Source organism: Myxocyprinus asiaticus, chromosome 11 (genome assembly GCF_019703515.2).
Source record: "Myxocyprinus asiaticus isolate MX2 ecotype Aquarium Trade chromosome 11, UBuf_Myxa_2, whole genome shotgun sequence".
NCBI lineage: Eukaryota > Metazoa > Chordata > Actinopteri > Cypriniformes > Catostomidae > Myxocyprinus > Myxocyprinus asiaticus.
In genome coordinates, this window is record NC_059354.1 from 34,435,574 (window position 1) to 34,457,088 (window position 21,515).

General features: G+C 38.7%; 2 protein-coding genes across 5 annotated transcripts in view; both read left to right on the forward strand.

Moving 5' to 3' along the window:
* The first annotated feature begins 6,816 nt into the window (after positions 1 to 6,816).
* On the forward strand, positions 6,817 to 16,210 carry LOC127448215 (ATP synthase subunit O, mitochondrial-like). The gene is made up of 7 exons (XM_051710588.1): positions 6,817 to 6,890; positions 11,887 to 11,937; positions 12,584 to 12,694; positions 12,790 to 12,919; positions 15,248 to 15,360; positions 15,564 to 15,650; positions 15,960 to 16,210. The coding sequence occupies exons 1-7, from the start codon at positions 6,864 to 6,866 to the stop codon at positions 16,068 to 16,070; spliced, it is 630 nt and encodes a 209-aa protein (XP_051566548.1). The 5' UTR covers positions 6,817 to 6,863; the 3' UTR covers positions 16,071 to 16,210.
* Positions 16,211 to 19,465: 3,255 nt separating this feature from the next.
* LOC127447983 (protein dopey-2-like) overlaps positions 19,466 to 21,515 on the forward strand; it is a 47,339-nt gene continuing 45,289 nt past the window's right edge. For all 4 annotated transcript variants that reach the window (XR_007898451.1, XM_051710259.1, XM_051710261.1 and 1 more), the window contains exon 1: positions 19,466 to 19,656. The gene's annotated coding sequence lies outside the window, so the exon portion shown is untranslated. The remainder of the gene's footprint in view (positions 19,657 to 21,515) is intronic.

Below are 21,515 nucleotides of genomic sequence, written 5' to 3' on the forward strand. Positions count from 1 at the left end.
ATTAGTTTAAATTAATCTACTTCCCCAGGTTATTGTTATAAACATGAGTCTCACCTTAAGGGTTGATGAGGAGGTGTTGCTACAATTTACAGTGCTTTTTACAAGTTTTTGGTGTTACTCGGAAAACAGGATATAAGTTTAAGTCTTTTGAACTAATAATGCTTAATGTGACACTGTCAGATACAGTAAAAAAATCTCTGTCATCTTTTGCACTTGCTACAGTATATAGATCACCCGGGCCATATTCTGATTTCCTTGGTGAATTTGCAAATTTTCTGTCAGATCAAGTAGTTATTGTGGATAGAGCTTTAATTGTTGGTGACATCAACATAATGAAAATGACACATTGGGATTAGCATTTATCGATATTCGAAACTCTCTTGGAGTCAGACAAAATGTGACAGGACCAACTCATATGCTAGATTTAATACTGTCATATGGAGTTGATACTAAAGAAATTCTGCCACAGAGTGATTACATCTCAGATCATTACCTCGTCTCTTGAATGCCGATCAGCTAATGTTACTCAATCTACACCATGCTATCGTTCGGGTAGAACTTTTCTTTCGACCACTAAAGTTAGCTCCACTAATAATCTTCCAGATTTTTCTCATATACTCAGTAAGCCAAAAAGCCTAGAATAACTTGAAGTAATACCAGAAAATATAAATACAGTCTTCTCTAGCACTCTTGATAGTGTCCAGATTCCCTGTAATCTCAGAATCTCTTCTTAATATTATGAACTCCTCACTATCCTTAGGACATGTCCCAAGAAACTTTAAAATGGCAGTTATCAAACCACTTATTAAGAAGCCACAGCTTGATCCAGGAAAATTGGCTAGTTATAGACTGATTTTAAATCTCCCGTTCAAATCTCCTGTAGAAAATACTAGGTAGTGTCCTCCCAACTATGTTAATTTCTACAGAGAAATAGTATATATGAACAATTTCAGTCAGGATTCAGGTCCCATCACAGTACAGAGACTGGACTTATTAGAGTTTCAAATGACTTGCTCTTAACATCTGATTGCGGCAGCATTTCTCTTCTAGTGCTTTTAGATCTTTGAATAGGTTGAGAATTATGTTGGCATTTGTGGACTTGCATTAGCATGGTTTAGGTCCTATTTAGCAGACCGCTACCACTTTGTCTGTGTAAATGAGGAACTGTCAAATCAAATAAATGTTAAGTATTGAGTGCCACAGGGATCAGTTTTAGGTCCTCAGCTTTTCTCCTTATATATGCTTCCCCAGGGAGATATTATCATGAATCGTGGAATAAGTTTCCACTGTTATGCCAATGATACCCAGGTTTATATTTCTTCGAAACCCAACAAAATTTCACAATTCTCCAAATTAGCTGAGTGTATCAATGAAATCAAAGATTGGATGGCCAGAAATGTCCTTCTATACAATTCCGACAAAACAGAGGTACTAATTATTGGACCAAAAACCTCTAAAAATAAGCCGCTAAAATATCATTTGACTCTCAATGGATGTACTGTTACATATGCCGAAGAACTTAGGTGTTATATTTGATACCAATCTTTCCTTTGAAAATCAGTTTCCAATGTTTGTAGAACAGCATTCTTCCACCTCAGAAAGTAACGACACATTCTCTCTGTTGCTGATGCCGAAAAACTCATTCATGCGTTTATGACCTCAAGACTAGATTATTGTAATGCATTACTGGGAGGATGTCCTGCAAGTTCAATAAAAAACTTCAATTGGTTCAAAATGCAGCAGCCAGAGTGCTGACTAGAACCAAGAAATATGAGCATATTAGCTCCATTTTATCATAGTTACATTGGTTACCTATTAAATGTTGTATTCATTTTAACATTTTGTTAACTACGTACATAGCTTTGAATGGTCTAGCTCTGCAGTACTTAAGTGACCTTCTGTCACGCTGTATTCCATCAAGTTCTTTACAATCACAAAATTCTAGCCTGTTAATATTTCCTAGAATATCAAAATCCACAAAATGAGGTAGATCCTTTTCCTATTTGGCTCCTAAACTATGGAATAGTCTCCCTAACACTGTTCGGGACGCAGACACACTCACTCAGTTTAAGTCTAGACTAAAAGCTCATCTATTTAATTCAAGTCAAGTGGGTTTTTATTGTCATTCACCTATATAGCTTATATACATTGGAACAAAATGTCATTTTTTCCAGGACCATGGTGCAACACAGAACAGTACGCAAGACTACATAAAGTGCAGTACACAACAGAGTGCAGGACAATAAATACACAGAACAGAACAACAGGACAATAAATACGCAGGGCAATAAATACACAGAAAATGAGCAGTAGACTGTAAAATATTTTGTAGTGTAGCAGCAATAAGTATAGCATAATTATATGTATATTTAGGTATAGCAAAAGTATAGCATAAATGTGTTCCATAATAATAAATTCCTGCTTGGTGTCAGAATCCACTGCTATGTGTCTCTGAGTGATGACGACTAAATGCAGCCGGTGCCAGCCAGACATCACTTCAGTCTATTACGATGGACTTCAGGGGATGAACTGATGCCAACTCCAACCATAAGACATGGGATACTTCATATGCCACTGCCTGAACCTTGGACTTAGGAAAGACTTCACTGAAATGACCTGCTGGTTGAACTGCGATGCACCTCACTGATCTCTGCCTGCATCACCTTGGTCTAAAGATGGACTACACTCTTAAAATGGAATACATAAACTATTAATTATTTGCCAACAAAAGCCTTCATCGGCCAACTAACAAAGGACAATGAATCTATGTTAACTTCTGCAGTTAATCCAGGCTGAACTTCAAAGACATTAGTCATTAATCTTACAGATCATATATAATCTATGTATAAACACTGGCCCTTAACACTTACTTAGTTTACTAATTTTAAACCATGACCTGCACTGCACATAAATAACTAATATTGGCATTATATCTATGCTGTTTAGCCAGAGGGGAACTGGCCCCCATAGTGAGCCTGGTTTTTCCAAGGTTATTTTTCTCCATTAACCAACATCTTATGGAGTTTTGTGTTCCTTGCCACAGTTGCCTTCGGCTTGCTGACTGGAGTTCTAAATACAATTATTATTTAAAGCTAGGGTATGTAATCCAGAGAGGCTAGCAGTTAGCAAGCTAGCTTTGAAAGCATAGAGCCCGCCCTCGCTTCAGAGGTGTCTCCAAAGCCACGCCTCCACACACACACATACACACACACACACACACACACACACACACACACAGAGCAGAGTTAATTCTGCTTTTAGCACGCTCTTGATCCAGACATTTTTTCATTGTAGAAGTTTCTAACACGGTCTTTCTTTTCTTGTTTCCTTTTACTGGTGATTCAGGAGGAACATAAGGTAGCTGCGGTTCGTCTTCCATTCTCGCGCTCACTCTGCACAGCGCCAAGGAACCCGCGCTGATGAAGTGTGATTGTCTGCGTGAACAAGTTAGACAGGAAGGACATCCTGTCATAACATTCGGACCGAATGCAATGATTGGTCGACCATTTTTTAGTCCCGTCCCTTCCACAGAAGATAAATATATATATTTTTTTACATTTAGACCACTTAAATTATTGATTGCTATCAGGATGTGAAGAGACTTTCATGCAGTATAACAAAAAATGTTTCTGGAAAAGATTGCACACCCTAGCTTTAATTATTTATTTTTATACTCAATTTACAATCATATTTAATTAAACTACACAATGATGATTTTACAGATATTACAGTTTTCATTTTCTGTTAATGCATGATTTTCTGTAAAGCTGCTTTGAAACGATGTGTGTTTTGAAAAGCGCTATACAAACAAAAATTACTTAACTTGTTCCTCAAGCCTTGTTCGAGTTGGTCCTGTACCCCATCCAGTCGTTCCTCTGTGTTTTTTCCTCCAGCCCATCATTTACCTCATTTTTCCCCCTACGGGGTAGTTTGAGTTTTTGTGTTTGTTTATTTTTGTATTAATAAAGCTGTTTGTTTTTTATTCTGCGTTTGTTTCCTGCCTCTGCTTCAGTCGTGACAATCTGTTTCTCACCCACACCTAGTATATTGCTTCTGAAGACTTGGATTTAACCCCTGGAGTCTTATGGATTACTTTTATGCTCTTATATACTTTTTGGAGCGTCAAAGTTCTGGCCACACACTTGTACTGTATGGACCTACAGAGCTGAGATTCTTCTAAAAATCTTTGTTGTGTTCAGCAGAAGAAAGAAAGTCATACAAATCTGGGATGGCATGAGAGTAAGTGAAAGATGAGAGAAATTTCATTTTGGGGTGAGCTATTCCTTTAATATTGGAAAATGCCAGAAAACCGCCCTTCTTTAGCCACCATTAAACATCTAAGTCTGAACGAGAAACAGTCTTTATAAAGTTAATTATTTTAAGCCTCTTAGATTTTGCAGTCAAAAGAACAATCTGGAAATTTAACTCAAGGTTTCTGAGCAGTGGTGTTTGTTGTGCCTATCAAGACTGTTCTTCACCAAGATGATGCCAGTTACGTTTGTTCCAGATTTTAGGTGGATTGTTGCCTGCAATTATCAATCAATTATGTTGCAGTGTTTCTCAACTGGTGGGTCGCAGGACTGTTCGGACTGGGTCGCTGACAGCAGGGAAAGGACATGCATGATTCTCCCACTGAAAATTTTTCGATAGCTGCCTAAGTAAAATTTCAGTGCTTTATACACACAAAAGGCTTCTCATCTGCGACACGATATTTTCGCTGTGCGATTAAAGTGTGTTTTTCGCGCGAGTGTAACGGAACAACTCGCGCCAATGATCTGCTCTCTGATCCACTGTATCTCTGGCGCGCATGCTCGCCCGCCGCACATCAAAGCCCATTTGAATTCTAGTGAGAATTTTTCTAGTTTCGCTATGGAGGAAGTCAAACCTCTCAAACAGGCAGCCATGACATTATACACAGCAGTGAGGTGGAACAGAGCAACACTGTGCTATGCGCCAAAATAAAGTTGTTGTTTTTAAAATTACACATCACCCTTACAAAAATGTTTCACGATTTTACAGTAGTAACAGTAACTGTGATATTTTGACAAATGTTATAGTTTCATATTAAATAATCTATTAGGTAGAATCTGTACTATTTTTCATTAACACTATAATTTATTATTATTATTATTATTATTATTATTAGAAAAACTAGCTACATCATGGTCTTATGCCTGTGCTTATATGTCATTACACTGAAAATATAAGGGCAAATACATAAATGGCTTTAAAGTCTGGACCTCCAAGACTTGACAAATTATTAATAAAGTTTTCCTCCTGTGTAATATATGTTCTGTTAGAATGATGTTTGATATTAGGAAATAAACTAGATAATAAATATAATGGGCTCATCGATATGCTCATCAACTTTTAAAACGGGGAAGAGAACTTCTTTTTGTTGTTGACATCAACAAAAAAAAAAAAAAAAAATGTCACTTGATACATGCATTTATACTTGAAAACCATGAACAAAACTATGCAAGATAAAAGAAAATGCGACCCAGGATACATTAAATACAGGTTACGTTTTTTACTATGGTGGGTCGCCATTTGATGTCCAAAATCTGGGTCCCGAAGCAAAACCAGTTGAGAACCACTGATGTATGGTATTATTTTTAGCATCACTGTATGCTTACACACTGACATAACAGTGAACTTAACAACCGCTCCATCATTAAGCAATATCATAAATGCAAGAGTGTTGTTGTATTAAATATAAGCAAAGCTGTGGTTCGGCCGTGGCCTCATGCCACAGGTTATCACAACTGAGATAATATTTTGTTCAACAATGCTTTAATTGTGGCATACTTAAAAAATATTTAAAAATAAATAAACTAAGCTACTCACTTGCTTAGTCTAACTATATAAATCTGTATTTGGGTGAAAGCATCAAGGTATTGAAATTATGTCATATGCAACTGACCTACTTGAAATAGCGTGGGCTGTGAAAAATCAAAAACAAAAAAACATTGCAATTACATTTCAAAACATAAGATAAGGATGTTATCACAAATCATCTGAGATAAACTAATGTCGTCAGTGAATGACTGCAATTTTATTTTAAATCACCCATTTTTGAGGAAGTCAATTGTATAAAGTTAAAAAAGATATGCTAGAGGGATCCTGGCTGCATAGCTGGAAATTACCATGTGTGCTTTAGGCTAATGGAATTGAGCACAAGATTGAAGGTCAAAAACGGCTGATCTTTATTTATGCTTTCAAACTTCCTGTAATACCAGTATATCAGGTTCTGATTTAAAATAAATAAATAAATAAATAAATGTATATGCTCTTTTGCAAATAGTACAATGTCCTCAAGATTTACCATTGTACAGGTTTTGGACTGACCACTAAATGCAAGATGTACAAAAGGTTTAAAAGGATAGTTCACCATAAAAAAAGAAAAATAAAATATGTCATCATTTAGTCCAAAGAAACACAAAAGATGATAGGCAGAATGACATCTTCAGTCACTGTTCACTTTCACTGAATGAAAAAAAGATACAATGAAAGTGAATGGTAACTGAAACTAGCATACTACCTAACATCTACTTTTGTGTTCCACAGAAGAAAGAAAGTCCTAAGGGTTTGGAACAACATGAGGGTGTGTAAATGAAGACAAATGTTGCAGACTGAGATAAGGTATATCCTGCTCCCAAATAAAAACAATGGGGCACATTATATAAATACTACATCTGTTTCTAAAACGGTAAACTCGTGTCCTACCCCCGTGATCTTTCCGAATAATTTCCCACTAAGAAGAATAACTACATTTCCCACACTGCAAGAGTTGAGCTCTTACGTTTTTCTTCCTAGACTCTGACGCATGCGCAGTGTTTTTGACCTACACCGTCGCAGGGGAAATGGCAGCGCTTGGACTGGTGCTGCAGGTGTGACATTCTGAAAACCTTTATTATTGTTTGGCAAATCACGAACTGTCTGGTTATGTGTTGTTAAATCTATGCAATCTTTTGAAACTGTAATTATTTGACATGTAACCAAGGTGGTTTTTCCCACCTGATAACTGAAAGAGCCCTTGATAGGCAGTTTCTGAACCGCAGCATGTAAGTCGAACCGTGTGATCTTGAGTGGTTAATAATCCATGTTATATTTTTAATACTCATTACATTCTCGCAACTAGGCTTGCATGAATTATATATATTTTTTACTTGTTTACAAGAGGGCCTGATGTGTTTCTCTTCGTGCATGCTCATTCTGAAGGTTACAGTTGTAAAAATGTGATTTAACTCAGTGGCTGTGTCTCCAAACCTATCGAGCTACTTACCTAGTAGACAGTATTTTTGTACATCATAGGCGCGTGCAGCACTTTTGGGAATCATATGATGCCCAGAAATTTTGTCTAGGTAGGCAGATGACTAGACTTCGAGACATGGTCAGTAATTAATTGGTCGTGTAACCAATAGTCCGTTCCTTTACGACTCAGTACACTTGACATTGCGTCACTAAGCTGACGCATATGAGGAGTGTCCTTCTACAAGACCTAGTTGAAACCTCTCTACAATAACACGAATTCTAATATTGGCTATGGTGTTTGAGCCCTGCCATTTTAGGCGCGAAGTTGTCCGCTATAAAAGCGGGTGCTAACGCCATTCCTCAGAATATTCTTCTTTCACGACAGCAATTCATCTCTCGTCTTGAAGTCCTCTACTACTTCGCAATTAACATACACAAGTCAGCAGGTGGGATCTTCACAGCAACGAGAAGACTCCGCTCCCCTGCAGTGTTCCGGCAAACATTAACTCCGCCTTGACGCTTTGCTGATATACGGGCCGCTTCAGCTTCCTGATTCCCCGCGGTGCTTCAGCAGGAGTTTTGTATCCTTATAAACTATTGTGTGTGTGTGTGTGTATATATATTATGTGTTCGTGTCTTTTTAAAGATATCATTCTGTAGGTGTTTTCTTAGGCAAGGGACACATCCCGCTGTCAGATCAGCATGAGAGCTTCATTCACTGTCTGGGCTGCGCCGATACAGAGACTGCTCTCACTGTGAGGGCATGAGTCTCAAGATGCTTCGCTCACGAATCGCCCTTGTTCAGAGGGACTGTTCAGCCTCGCGCCCTCCCACCCGCCTCTACTGTGAATCCTGAGGGATCTCACGAGGAGGCACGGCAGGGTCATGAGGTCGAGCAGTATGAATTTGAGGTGGACCTTGTGTCAGCACATGCCTCGCGAGCCCCTCAATATCCTATGCTGATACATTATGTGCGTGACGAGCTTCAGCCCTCTGTAGGAGCGCGCCGCCTCGTCACGTTCGGCAGTTCTGACGCTGGGGATGATGAAGTTATGTCTCTCGCTGCATCTGGCGAGTGGTCAGTGGATGATGCTGCCATCCCTTCCCCCAGCGAGGGCGAGTAGCTTGCACGTGCCACTAAAAAGGAAATGCTTTGCTTCCTTTCAAGGGTGGTCAAAGAGCTCGGTCTCAAGTAATCTCCTGAGAAACCTGAAAAAACCTCACCTTGATGAATGGTTTGTGCAGTCCAGAAGCTGTTATCGACCACATTCTGGAGATCTGCCCTGCTGTTCCCGGAAGTTCATAACGAACTGACAAAATTCTATTCAGCTCGCTCGCACAGCGATTCTACTCTTCTCAATAAACTGGACCACGGGAAAGACAAAAGTTATGCCCAACTATCCCCCCTGAAAGAGGCGGTAGCGGCACATCTCTGCCCAGCAAGTAGCAGGGCATGGAACTCACGCCCCATTCATCTTTCTTAGCCGCGTCGACTAACGTCCACACTGGCTGGAAAAGCATACTCGGAGGTGAGCCAAACTGGTTCAGTATCCACACGATGATGGTGCTCCAAGTTTTCCAAGCTAAGCTCCTCAAACAAATGGACGAGCAAGGCTACGATCCAGAGATGTTCAAAGAGCTCCGCACCACTACGGACTTAGCGCTGAGAGCCACAAAAGTCACTGCACAGGCCATTGGCAAGTCAATGAGCAGCCTGGTGTTTTTGGATCAGCACATCTGGCTGACCCTCATGGAAATGCGTGACACGGGAATAGCTGCTCTATTTGATTTGGTGTCTCCAGCTGGCCTTTTCGGAGGTTTTGTGGATAGATTTGCTGAGCGCTACGTCATGACTTTGCAACACAGGCTATTTTATGCCAAAACAGAGCAGTACTTCATCACAACCGACTCGCTGCCGCTCTGTCTTGGGCCAGCGCCTGGCTAAAAACGCCACACCTACTGCCTCAGTGCCGCCAAATGTCCCCGCCGAGCCGCTGGTGAAGCCACGCAAGCTGTGGCCTAAACGAAGGCAGCCGCCTCAGCACAAACCCCGCGCCGACGGGAAACCCCGCGCAGCAAAAGCACTCCAGACACAATGCTGTTACCCTCTTCCCCACTGCTATTTTTCGGGAAAGGAATATTGTTGTTCAAAATGTTGTTCAATATGTTGTTTTCTGTGTCTCACATTAATCACATGCAATAAAGTTTGAACATTATGCACAACCGCTTCCCATTGGTGCGTGGCGCATTATATCATGAATGGACATACAAAGATTGCAAAAAGAGTACAGTGCTCGCACAAGATTCTCACACATTTTCAATAAGGGCTTTCCCACTTCAAAGCCCACACATTATGCACAACCGCTTCCCAACGGTGAGTGGCGCATTATATCTTGTAATGAACATACCAGATTGCCCTCTGTCCCATTACGCAGATGAGTGGCAAGCTCTTACTGGCATTCCGACTGGGTGCTAAAAACAATCGAACATGACTATACGATACAATTTGCAGGTTGGCTGCCCCGTTTCAATGGTGTTCTGTCTTCCACGGTTCCGTCCGAAGACGCGCCGGTGTTACGAGCCGAAATACACAATCTACTCGCAAAGAATGCGATAGAGGTTGTTTCATATGAATTAATAAACCTGCTGCGCGAATGCGTGGCAAGTCCTCAAGGGTATGTCAGAGCTGGTGTTTACGGCGATCGAACACAATCTGTGGCCCCGACCATATGGGGTATAGAGTCTCATTTTTTGGTTTTGCACTCAAACCCAGAAAAGGCTATGTGCCTAAGGTTATAACCACACCCTTCAGAGTGCAGGTGGTTCACCTTCAAGACTTTATAAACCTCCATTTAATTCGGATGAGGAACAGTCCTTGCATTTGTTATGCACATACGTTGAGCGCACACGTTAGTTCAAACTATCTGACCAACTCTTTGTGTGCTATGGAGGATGCACGAAAGGAATGTCCATCTCCAAGCAAAGCGTTTCTTACTTGATCGTTGATACAGTCACCCTGGCTTACGAGTCGCAGGGTGCGAATTGCCCAATTGGTGTTAAAGTACACTCAACTAGAGGCATAGCCTCTTCTTGGGCTTGAACGAACAGTGTGTCCATACAAGACATATGTTTTGCAGCAGGATGGTGTTCTCAAAACACATTCGCAAGGTTTTACAACCTAGACATAACGTCTCTCTCAAAACAAGTCCTCTCTGTCTAGAGCGCTTGTTATTTTATTGGCTAAATGTATACTTATGCCCCTCTTTTTTAGTTACAGGCCCCGTCACTTTACACATCCTCCTGCATTCGGACTGTTATGTTCCCAAAGTTATAGGCACTTCTTTATAAATAAGCTTCCTTTCCGACTGGGTTCATAAGGGGTTAATCCATACTATATGACCATAGTTCATATATATATATATTTTGAATGTTCCCCTCCTGACTGACCATGAGGGTCATTCACTTGCGGCATACTCATGTCGGTTGCCATTCCATGGGACTGCGGTGTCATGTTTCCTCTCTGGAAGGTTATGTCGTGTAGTGCGGCATGATGGTACTCTGTTCCCCATATGCGTCAGCTTAGTGATGCAATGTCAGTCGTACTGAGTCGTAAGGGAACGTCTCGGTTACGTACGTAACCTCGTTCTCTGAGATGAGGGGAACGAGACATTGCGTAAGCTGGCCGCACTACAAGACTCGGAGTTCTTTGAGGTGCGAGCAATGCGCTCTTTGTCCCTCAGTCAGAAAATTCTGAGGAATGGTTTTTGCGAGCCTGCTTTTATAGCGGACAGCTTCGTACCTAAAAGGGTGGCGCTCAAACACCATAGCCAATGATAGAATTGGTGTTATTGTAGAGAGGTTTCAGCTAGGTCGTGTAGAAGGACACTCCCCATATACGTTATCTAAAGGCACTTTTCTACTGCTCGTTACGGTTCGACTCGACTCCGCTCACTTTACTATTCTGAGCTTGCTTTTCCACTGCGTTTAGTGCAGCCTCAAGGTGGGTGGGATTATAGGCTGATTGTCATAGTTGCGCCACCTCTACTGCGGTGATATCATCTTAATCGCGACACAAACACACAACAAAGGAGCAATAGAGGATATCGAAGGGATGGTGTTCTTGATTCTCGGCATGTGGCTGTTTTTCACAGCAAGACGACAAACTTTGTTTCAAAAGAGGCTGACGGCAGCAAGACAAAATACCGCTTATAAAAACAGGAGAGTTTGGGAAATCATACACCAAAGTGCAGACGAGGACATCACTGTGTTAGCTCAAAGACGACGCACGAGGATAAGCTAACCTGCCATCTAGCTTATAGCAATGACGCTGGTAGTGACGATTTTCTCTGACCAGTCAGTGATCTGCAGGGTTTTACGTCACATTTAGTATCGGCTCGGCTCGCATGGAACCTCGACCGAGGTGGTACTAAAAAAAGTACCAGGTACTATCCACAGTGGAAAACCCCCCTTAAGCGAGCGGAGCAGAATCGAGTCGAGCCGTACCGTGCAGTGGAAAATTCCCATTAGTGACTCAATGTCTTGTTCCTCTCGTCTCGGGGAACCGAGGTTACGTACGTAACCGAGACTTTTATTTCATAAATCTATCATAATATTCTGTTTCTTTTTCCACAGGTGCGTCAGCTTAGCACCTCTGTGATTCGACCAGCAGCGACACTTGTCAAGGTAAGAAAAAACATTCTTGTCAGTAATATCAACAAAAAGTAATTTCATACAGATAAAACAACTAAACACAGCATGTCTGTCATCCCTTATAAAAAGTAACTGCAGTAAACTTGCATGTTAGCCTCCACTGTCATCAGAAAAGAAGAATCTAAGCAAAATGACACAGATTCTGAAAGCTTCTTACATAGTGTGAAGGAGATTAAATTTTGAATATGTTTCACCGTTAATAATTATACTATGGTATTTTGGTTATCATGGGAATTTTGTAGGAATTGTATGATCAGTTGTGAAATTCATATTCCTAATATTATATAAATTAAAATACATAACAATATACTAGGCATCTAAGGTTTGGCTGGGATATTTGATTAATTCTTGTTCTAGAAATGGACAGATTTCTATAATTTAGATGTTCGTTCATCTCCACATGATCACATATAAATGACATATACTGATTTACTGGATGTGCAGTGATGTAACTCCAAAGTAGAGAGGTTAGTTCTCTGAACTCCTTTTATTTATATATATATTTATATGCAAGTAGAGCATGGGTTATCCACACACAGTGTATTCTCCATTTATGCAGACTGTAATTTATGTTGTTTTGCACTCGAGGGTTCATTCTTACTGTAATATGTCTATCCAGCCCCCTATCCAGGTCTTTGGAGTTGAGGGACGCTATGCTACTGCCCTGTTCTCTGCTGCCAGCAAGCAGAAGAACCTTGATAAGGTGGAACAGGAACTTGGTCGCGTGGCTGTGAGTTGCACTTTGGTATCCCTCTCATTGTTTCATATTGTTTCACACAGTTATTCAACCAGTTCTTAAATCTTTCTTGTTTTTCCCTTTGCTAGAGCTTGATTAAGGATCCTAAGCTGTCGAGTATTGCAATGAACCCCCATGTCAAGCGCAATATCAAACAGAAGACTTTCGTTGATGCCCTGACCCTGGCAAAACTCTCCCCCATTACCATCAATTTCATCAGTGAGTTGTCTGACAAACAACCATGTTGGTTCACTGGGAGCTGCAATTAATTGACTTATAAATTCCCTTGTTATTAACAATTACAAGTACAGTTTCTCAGAATTACTCCATATATTAGATCAAAGTATCAAGGCCTGTAGTTAAAAAGCAAAGGCAGAATGTGTAAATGTGAGCTAGAATTATATTAAAATTGATAAATGTGCACACTTAAAGGGTTGAAAGTGTATATATTGCAGGAATAGTTCACCCAAAAATGAAAATTCTCTCATCATTTACTCACCGTCATTCCATCCCACATGTGCATGACTTTCTTCTGCTGAACACAAAGATTTTCTGAAGAATATCTCAGCTCTGTAGGTCTATTCGATGTAATTCAATGGTGTCCAAAACTTTGAAGCTCAAAAAGCACAAAGGCAGCATAAAAGTAATCCAAATGACTCCAGTGGTTTAATCTATGTCTTCAGAAGCGATATGATAGGTGTCGATGAGAAACAGATCAATATTTAAGTACTTTTTTTCTTTGTGCATATCGCCACCTACTGGGCAGGAAGGAGAATTTATAGTAAAAAAGGACTTAAGCTGATCAGCCACAACATTAAAACCACTGACAGTTGAAGTGAATAACATTTATTATTTTGTTACAATGGCACCTGCCAAGTGGTGGGATAAATTAGGCAGCAAGTGAAAAGTCAGTTCTTTAATTTCATGTGTTGCAAGCAGGAAAAATGGGCAAGCGTAAGGATCTGAGCGACAAGGGCCAAATTGTGGTCAGAGCATCTCCAAAACGGCAGGTCTTGTGGGGTGTTCCCGGTATGCAATGGCTAGTACCTACCAAAAGTGGTCCAAGGAAGGACAACTGGTGAACCGGTGACAGGGTCATGGGTGCCCAAGGCTCAAGGATGCATATGGGGAGTGAAGGATAGCCCATCTGGTCTGATCCCACAGAAATTGCTGAAAAACGTAATGCTGGTCATGAAAGAAAGGTGTCAGAACACACAGTACATCGCAGCTTGCTGTGTATGGGGCTGCGTAGCTGCAGACTGGTCAGAGGCCCATGCTGATCTCTGTCCACTGCCGAAAGCACCTACAATGGGCACGTGAGTGCCGGAACTGGACCATGGAGCAATGGAAGAAGGTGGCCTGGTCTGATGAATCACATTTTCTTTTAGATCATGTGGACAGCCAGGTGCGTGTGCGTTGTTTACCTGGGGAAGATATGGTAGCAGTATGCACCATGGGAAGAAGGCAAGCCAGCGGAGGCAGTGCGATGCTCTGGGCAATATTCTGCTGGGAAATATTGGGTCCTGGCATTCATGTTTATGTTACTTTGACACGTACCACCTACCTAAAGATTTTTGCAGACTGTATAATTATGTATGTTTATTATATTTTCTTTTTTGTTTTCTGTTTTTTTTTTTTTTTGTGTGTGTGTGTGTATGTGTATGTGTGTGTGTGTTATGTGTGTCCACAGGGGTGTTCGTTGGGGGTCAGGGTGGGGTTGGTGAATGGGGAGGGATATTAGTGGGGGTTGAATGTTAAACGTTGATTCGTTGTATATGTGTTGGGTTTTTCTTTGTTGTGTATATATGAATCAATAAAAAAATTTAATTGCAAAAAAAAAAAAAAAAAGAGTCACCCCTTCATGGCAACAGTATTCCCTGATGGCTGTGGCCTCTTTCATCAGGATAATGCACTATGCCACACTGCAAAGATTGTTCAGGAATGGTTTGAGGAACATGACAAAGGGTTCAAGGTTCAAGGCCTCCAAATTGCCCATATTTCAATCCGATTGATCATCTATGGGATGTGCTGGACCAACAAGTCTGATCAGTGGAGGCCCCACCTCGCAACTTACTGGACTTAAAAGATCTGCTGCTAACATGTTGGTGCCAGATATCACAGGACACCTTCAGAGGTCTTGTGGAGTCCGTGCCTCAATGGGTCAGAGCTGTTTTGGCGGCACGAGGGGGACCTACACGATATTTGGCAGGTGGTTTTAATCTGTATCTGTTTCTCACCCACACCTATATTATCACTTCTGAAGATATAGATTTAAGCACTGGAGTTTTATGGATTACTTTTATGCTGCCTTTATGTGCTTTTAATGAGCTTCAAAGTTTTGGACCCTGTTGGCTTGCATTGAATGGACCTACAGAGCTGAGATATTCTTCTAAAAACCTTAGTTTGTGTTCTGCAGAAGAATGAAAGTCATACACATCTGGGATGACATGAGGGTGAGTAAATTATAAGAATTTTCATTTTTGGGTGAACTATTCCTTTAAATAAAAAATGACTATATGCAGTTGTCTCAATGAATTTCATTCACAGATGTCCTAGCAGAAAATGGCCGCTTGACCTTGACCACTGATGTCATTACGGCCTTTAGCAAAATGATGAGTGCCCATAGAGGAGAGGTCACATGCTCTGTCACCACTGCCCAGGTTGGCTGTGTTTTAAATGCATGCTTGTATGAAAATATTTTTTAACCTCAATGTCACTACATAACTTATGACAACTTTTGACAATTTGCCATATAATGCTGGCTGTGTTCTTTTACAAATTGCTTAATGTCATACAAATAAAAAATACATCATTGCATGTATAAATATGTTTTATCTGTTGTGTTGAATGTCTGTGCATGCAGCCTCTGGATGAAGCTAATTTGGCAGAGCTGAAGGTGGCACTGAATGGTTTCCTTGCCAAGGGAGAGACCATCAAGCTTGAGACCAAGGTAGGTGGGCTTGTTCCAGATGCTGGGCTTAATTTTATTCCTAAAGCACCAAAGAATTATTTTACTTTACATGGTTATTTGGGTCAGCAAAAGATCGGATTTTGTTTAAATGATTTCTTGTTTTAGATCTTTTGCTATCTGCTCGAATCTGTTTTGTCATTTGCTAGTTTTTTTTTTTTTTTTTTTAACAGTGTAGGGAAATCAGAAAATATATTAGATTTAACATAATTCTGTTTATCAAAGAGATCTCTCATATGTTTTGTAATCATGTAATCTAAATCTTTGTATTGCTTTTCCTCCTTTCTGCAGTCTGATCCCTCCATCCTTGGGGGAATGATTGTGAGCATTGGTGATAAGTATGTGGACATGTCTACCAAGACGAAGATCCAGAAGCTCACCAAGCTGATCAGGGAGACTTAAGTCCTGTGGACTGATCCAGACCTAATTGAGATTTAGGGGATGACTTAAAGAAAAAAAAAAAAAGACCTCTCTGCTATTGTGTAGTTGAATGACCTTGTCCAGTTGCGTTCCAAATAAATATAATATCATTTGACATTTAAGCCTGTATGGTATGATTTTTTTTAAAAATGTTTTTAGTGTTGTGTTGATTTAGTATTTAATACAGTCTTTTAGGTTTGCTGGTTATTTACATGCTGTATATGGTTGGAGTCTGATATTGCTATCTTTTTAAACCTTACTAAATGACAACCGCATTAAAATTGTATTGCAATTGAGGAAGAAAGTACCAACGTATCGACAGAAAAAACAAAAGCACCAAATTTGTGAGTGCCTGTGGAGTAGGTATTCCATTCCTTGGGAAAGTTGTATAATTAAAATGTCTAACACTGTTATGATTGTTTATAAATGTAATTTAGATTAAGTTGCTGCTGTACATGCAGGGTGATCACTAAAAATCTATCCCTTTTTTATTTACACAATTTTCTGCATGTATTTGACCTTGTACCGCCTGATCCCAACTTTTTGTAGGCAATTTCATATGGTGGCCCAGAAGTGCACAACACAAAATTTACAAAGCAAACAAAAGTTCACAACACAAAGAAATCAAGCTACAAAAATAAATTAAGCCACAAACTTTAATTCAGCCACAACAAAATTAACTCGCAACCAGTGTTGGGTATAATGCATTACTAACTAATTAATTATTGTAATTTACTTTTTCATTGAAAAAATAAAGGGATTACTCTTAATTTTTCAGTAATTGAATTAGTTCTTATGTAATTGTGTTAAATACTGTATAGACTATAGAACAATTCTATATAAAAGAGTAGTGAATTTAAAATCGAAATTTTATGTCTAATGTTAAAATGAATGTTTTCTAATTTAATGCAGCCCCCTTAAATTCTTTGACCAGTTCATTAATAATTTATTTGATTTTCTCTGATTTATCTGAAAGAATGAAAAGAACAATTTCATGTCTATCCTTATATTTCTCATCTGGTCAAGGTTGATAAGGGTTTTAGAAAGTAATAAGTAATGCAATTACTTTTCAGACATTAATTAGTACAGTAATTAATTATACTGTAGACGATGTAATTAGTAGTTAGTAATTCATTACTTTTGTTTAGATTAATTTACCCAACACTGCTCACAACACAAAGAAATTCATCCACAACACAACGAAATTAAGCCACAACACAAATAAATCCATCCAGAACACAACAAGATTAAGCCACAACACAAATAAATTGAGTCACAACACAATGGAAATGCTCCTGGCCACTAGGGGCAATGTAGACCTGGTGAATAATGTTTAGATTTTTTTTAACTTTTTTGGCAGTATGGCATGCTTACATGAGGAAGACACCATAAGACATTCCCAATGTAAATAGATTTATGTTTTAATTATGTTATAATTTAATTTAAATACATTTTGGCAAAGACATTTGTGCATGTGTAGCTGAGTACTGTAATTACTGTAACTCTGTATGGTATGGTGTTATCTACAGGGAAAATAACTAAATTTGGCTGTCAAAAAAAAATCGTCTTAATATATTTGTGTGGTAGCTTAATTTTATTGTGGCTTAATTTATTTGTGTTTTAGCTTAATTTTGTTGGGTTGTGGCTTAATATATTTGTGTTGTGACTTAATTTTGTTGCATTGTGGCTTAATTTAGCTGTTTTGTGGCTTAATTTATTTGTGTTGTAGCTTAATTTATTTGTGTTGTGGCTTAATTTTGTTGTGTTGTGGCTTAATTTATTTGTGTTGTAGCTTAATTTTGTTGTGTTGTGACAATTTATTTGTGTTGTAGCTTAATTTTGTTGTGTTGTGACAATTTCATTGTGTTGTGGCTTAATTTATTTGTGTTGTAGCTTAATTTTGTTGTGTTGTGGCTTAATTTATTTGTGTTGTAGCTTGATTTTGTTGTGTTATGGTTTAATTTATTTGTGTTGTAGCTTAATTTTTTGGTGTTGTGGTTTAATTTATTTGTGTTGTGGCTTAATTATTTTTGTTGTGGTTTAATTTCATTGTGTTGTGGCTTGATTTATTTGTGTTGTGTACATTTGTTTTCTTTTTAAATTTCTTTTATTTTGTTTTGTGCACTTCTGGGCCACTGTAATTTCAGCCTTAAAAATACTGTTGTTGTTTTGTTTTTGTTTTTCTATACCTTATTCTTTAAGAAATTTAATATTAAGTTTTAAAAGTCTTTCTTTTAAAAGGATTTCTTTTTAAATCCTTTCCAGAGATAGTTTAGTTTCTTTTATTGAATAGAACTTAAGAAATATTATATTCTAAAAATCTTTGTATTTTTAAACGGATCTTCATTTATAATAGTTCATACGACAAAATGTTTAACCCAAGTATTTTGCTGCCATAATGGTACTCACTGCTTTGATCGTTGTGATAATTTCACAAAGGTAAATATGTCATTTTTACTTACTGACTTAAGATGCTTCCTTTGATATACCTGTCCTTTCTTGTGTTTACCAAAAGTGCTTCAGTACATTTAATTAGGGTGTCTGTGAATGTTCTAATCATTTTAAAACACAAGAGGGCACTAGTAACTCAATATAGTAGTGATAACAGTGGCGTGTTGTTTTGACTTGGAACATCAGACATTAAATATGGTACTCGTATGGCGACTCTCCCTGCCACAAAAATATTTAACCCCTACTATATATATATATATATATATATATATATATATATATATATATATATATATATATATATATAAAATCTCAGAGCAAGTTACATTTTTAACCCAAAGTTTGTGTTACCTTAAAATTTGTAAACTAACAGAATACTGATTTAAAATCGTTTTGCCTAAACCTGTAAAAAACAAACTGAGCTATACAACATTCTGTGTCTGGAATGTGGATTACTATTTCCCATTTTATTAAAAAAGCATATGAGTTAAGTAACATCTAATATAGATAACTAAAGAGTAAGTTAACCATTCAAACACATTCAAAGTCATGTGTGCTGTGGCCTGTGCAAACTATGCATTAAAAACTGCTAAGCGCTCTTATCTCTGATGCACTGGTGGTCAGCCGCAGTAAAAATGTGACAGTTGGGTGCGAGTAATGTAAACAGACGACATCCTGGAAGATACCAAAGAGTAGGGGTGAAGTTTACAAAGACTTTAGTCGACACATGAATATCGTGTCTTTGCGCAGACCTAGAACAGGTAAAAAATAATTTTAGATTAGATAAATCGTTTTAATTGAAACTCAATAGAAAAATTAAGTACAATTTTTTTTCTTTTATAAAAATGCCCCTTACCGCACACCCCTCCTGTCATCGCCGCATCTTTCGTCCCCCTCCGCCCATCAGGAAGTGTACACAAATTGAACTGTTGGTGAAAATCAGCTGAGCGATTCAATTCTAGCTGGTTGCATCTTTGGATATTAGCATGACTTTTCTGTCCTGTCCTGCGCTCAACTCTTCTCGTCTTTGAACTGTCAATCTATCCAGATAATTCTACAATTGTTTATTTGGCACGAGATCTTTCGATCTGTCGACCATCCTGTTTTGCTGCAGAGGGTGAGTCCTTCAGTTTTCACAATAACATGAAATGTGAAGTGGTTGACATAATGTAATATAGAGATAATGGACAGATTATTGATGTCCATACTAATAGCACTTCTGTCATTTGACTTTGACTCATTTTTGACTCAAACAGAAGATAACTTTCAATTAATGTGATGATTAATGTTGGTCAGGGTATATTATATTCCCATCTAAAGTAGGGCAATAAGTGTGACAAGTTTTGTTATTATTTATTTTAATTAATTAATCTTATTATTTTTATTTTTTAAATGCATTGAACCATCCCACATAATAGTAACACAATCAAGCGGTCTTCAGCGTATACAATGTGTGTTGTGCATTGACAGTGATCAGAGGTCATATCTTGCAAGCTTCAGTACTCTGACTCTGAGATAGGAGTACACATAGGATGGATATGATGCTCTGTGTCAGTCAGGATGCAATGCAGGATGCAATAGATGCAACATGGACAGATTTGTGTTACATAAGAGTTCTGTGACTGCTGTGCTTCACTGTTGCGTCAATGAGGTTTTGCTCAATCATTGTGAACGAGTATAGCAGAGATTTAAACAGTACACATTTGTTTCATCCTCCCGTTCCCCAATAACCTGCCAAATGAAGACCTAGATGGTTATCACACGTACATACAGTCATATACACAGGCAGTACATTTCCCTGGCACACAATACACTCTCACCAAATCAATAGACCGAAATGAATGTGTGCAACTTTGTAGCCTACAGTAAATTCATTGATTGGAGAGAGCTGGCTTTGTGTTTGCTTTATAAAGTAACTCTCATCACTCAGACTAGGTCTCCTTTCTAGAAGATGGAGATATTTCATAGTATGTGGAGTGCAAATTGATTGGCATTGGAAATATAAGATAAATGACAAATGTAGACATGCTTTTGTTGCAAAAAGCTAAAACATGTTAGCATGAGTGTCTGTAATTCATTTTTGTTATTAACGGGCAATATTTGCCCCCTGCAATTGAGGACAGTTTCTTTTAACTTTCATTAGGGCACATTGTTAAGATCGTCATCTGACAGCTACAGGTGTTTGCATAGCTTGCTTCTGTTAAATCCTCTCGAAATCTCTATATGTCCATTTGTGGTTCATAGCATCAGAGTGAACAGATATAAGTGTCACACTGTGTGTTTGTGTGTGCATGTGTGTGCACTCAGCATTTTTATTACCGGAGTGCTAACATATGTCATTGTATCTAAGGGGAGATCATATAATCTGCCTGATACTGTCTGGTGATTTTGGTGTGTATGTGTAGTGTGTGGTAATGGCAGCTTATTATCTTCAAATGAGTGTGTGCAACTCTCTCATGAGAGTTTAATATGCTTGTTTGCTCAAATATGTTGTTATGAGCTCAGTTTAGACCATTGGTTTTGGAGTGTGTTTCTCAGTGTTGAAGAACGTCTATGTTTACATGTATACCTGAATGGGAAAATAAGAATCATATTGATGTCTTGTGTCCTAAATGCCATCTCTGTCTCTCTCTCTCTCTCTGACTTTCTCTCCTTCTCTCTCTCCTCCTGTATTTTCTTTCTGTCTCTCCTCCAGTAAGTGATTGTTTGGTCAGCACAGACACACTGATGAATGTTTATGAATGTCTGTGCCTGTGTTTAATGTACTGTTTCTAAATTAAGGATATAAGCAGGCCCATATGGAATCTGCATATTATGAGCTGATTGATTTTTGAAAATCTGTGGAAGGGATTTAAACAAACCTGAGAGCGCTACACTCTTATTGGTGAACCATCCCTTTAATAGAATAAATATGCAATTTCTAAGGTGTTCTGAGTGGGGTTTTTTTTTTAGCGATTTGTTATGTGGTTGGATAAT

What these genes read in the sequence shown, in the direction of transcription:
- LOC127448215 (XM_051710588.1), top strand. Translation starts at nt 6,864, where the DNA reads ATGGCAGCGCTTGGACTGGTGCTGCAG. An exon ending in CGCTTGGACTGGTGCTGCAG is followed by an intron (nt 6,891 to 11,886) that starts GTGTGACATTCT and finishes CTTTTTCCACAG; the next exon opens with GTGCGTCAGCTTAGCACCTC. An exon ending in AGGAACTTGGTCGCGTGGCT is followed by an intron (nt 12,695 to 12,789) that starts GTGAGTTGCACT and finishes TCCCTTTGCTAG; the next exon opens with AGCTTGATTAAGGATCCTAA.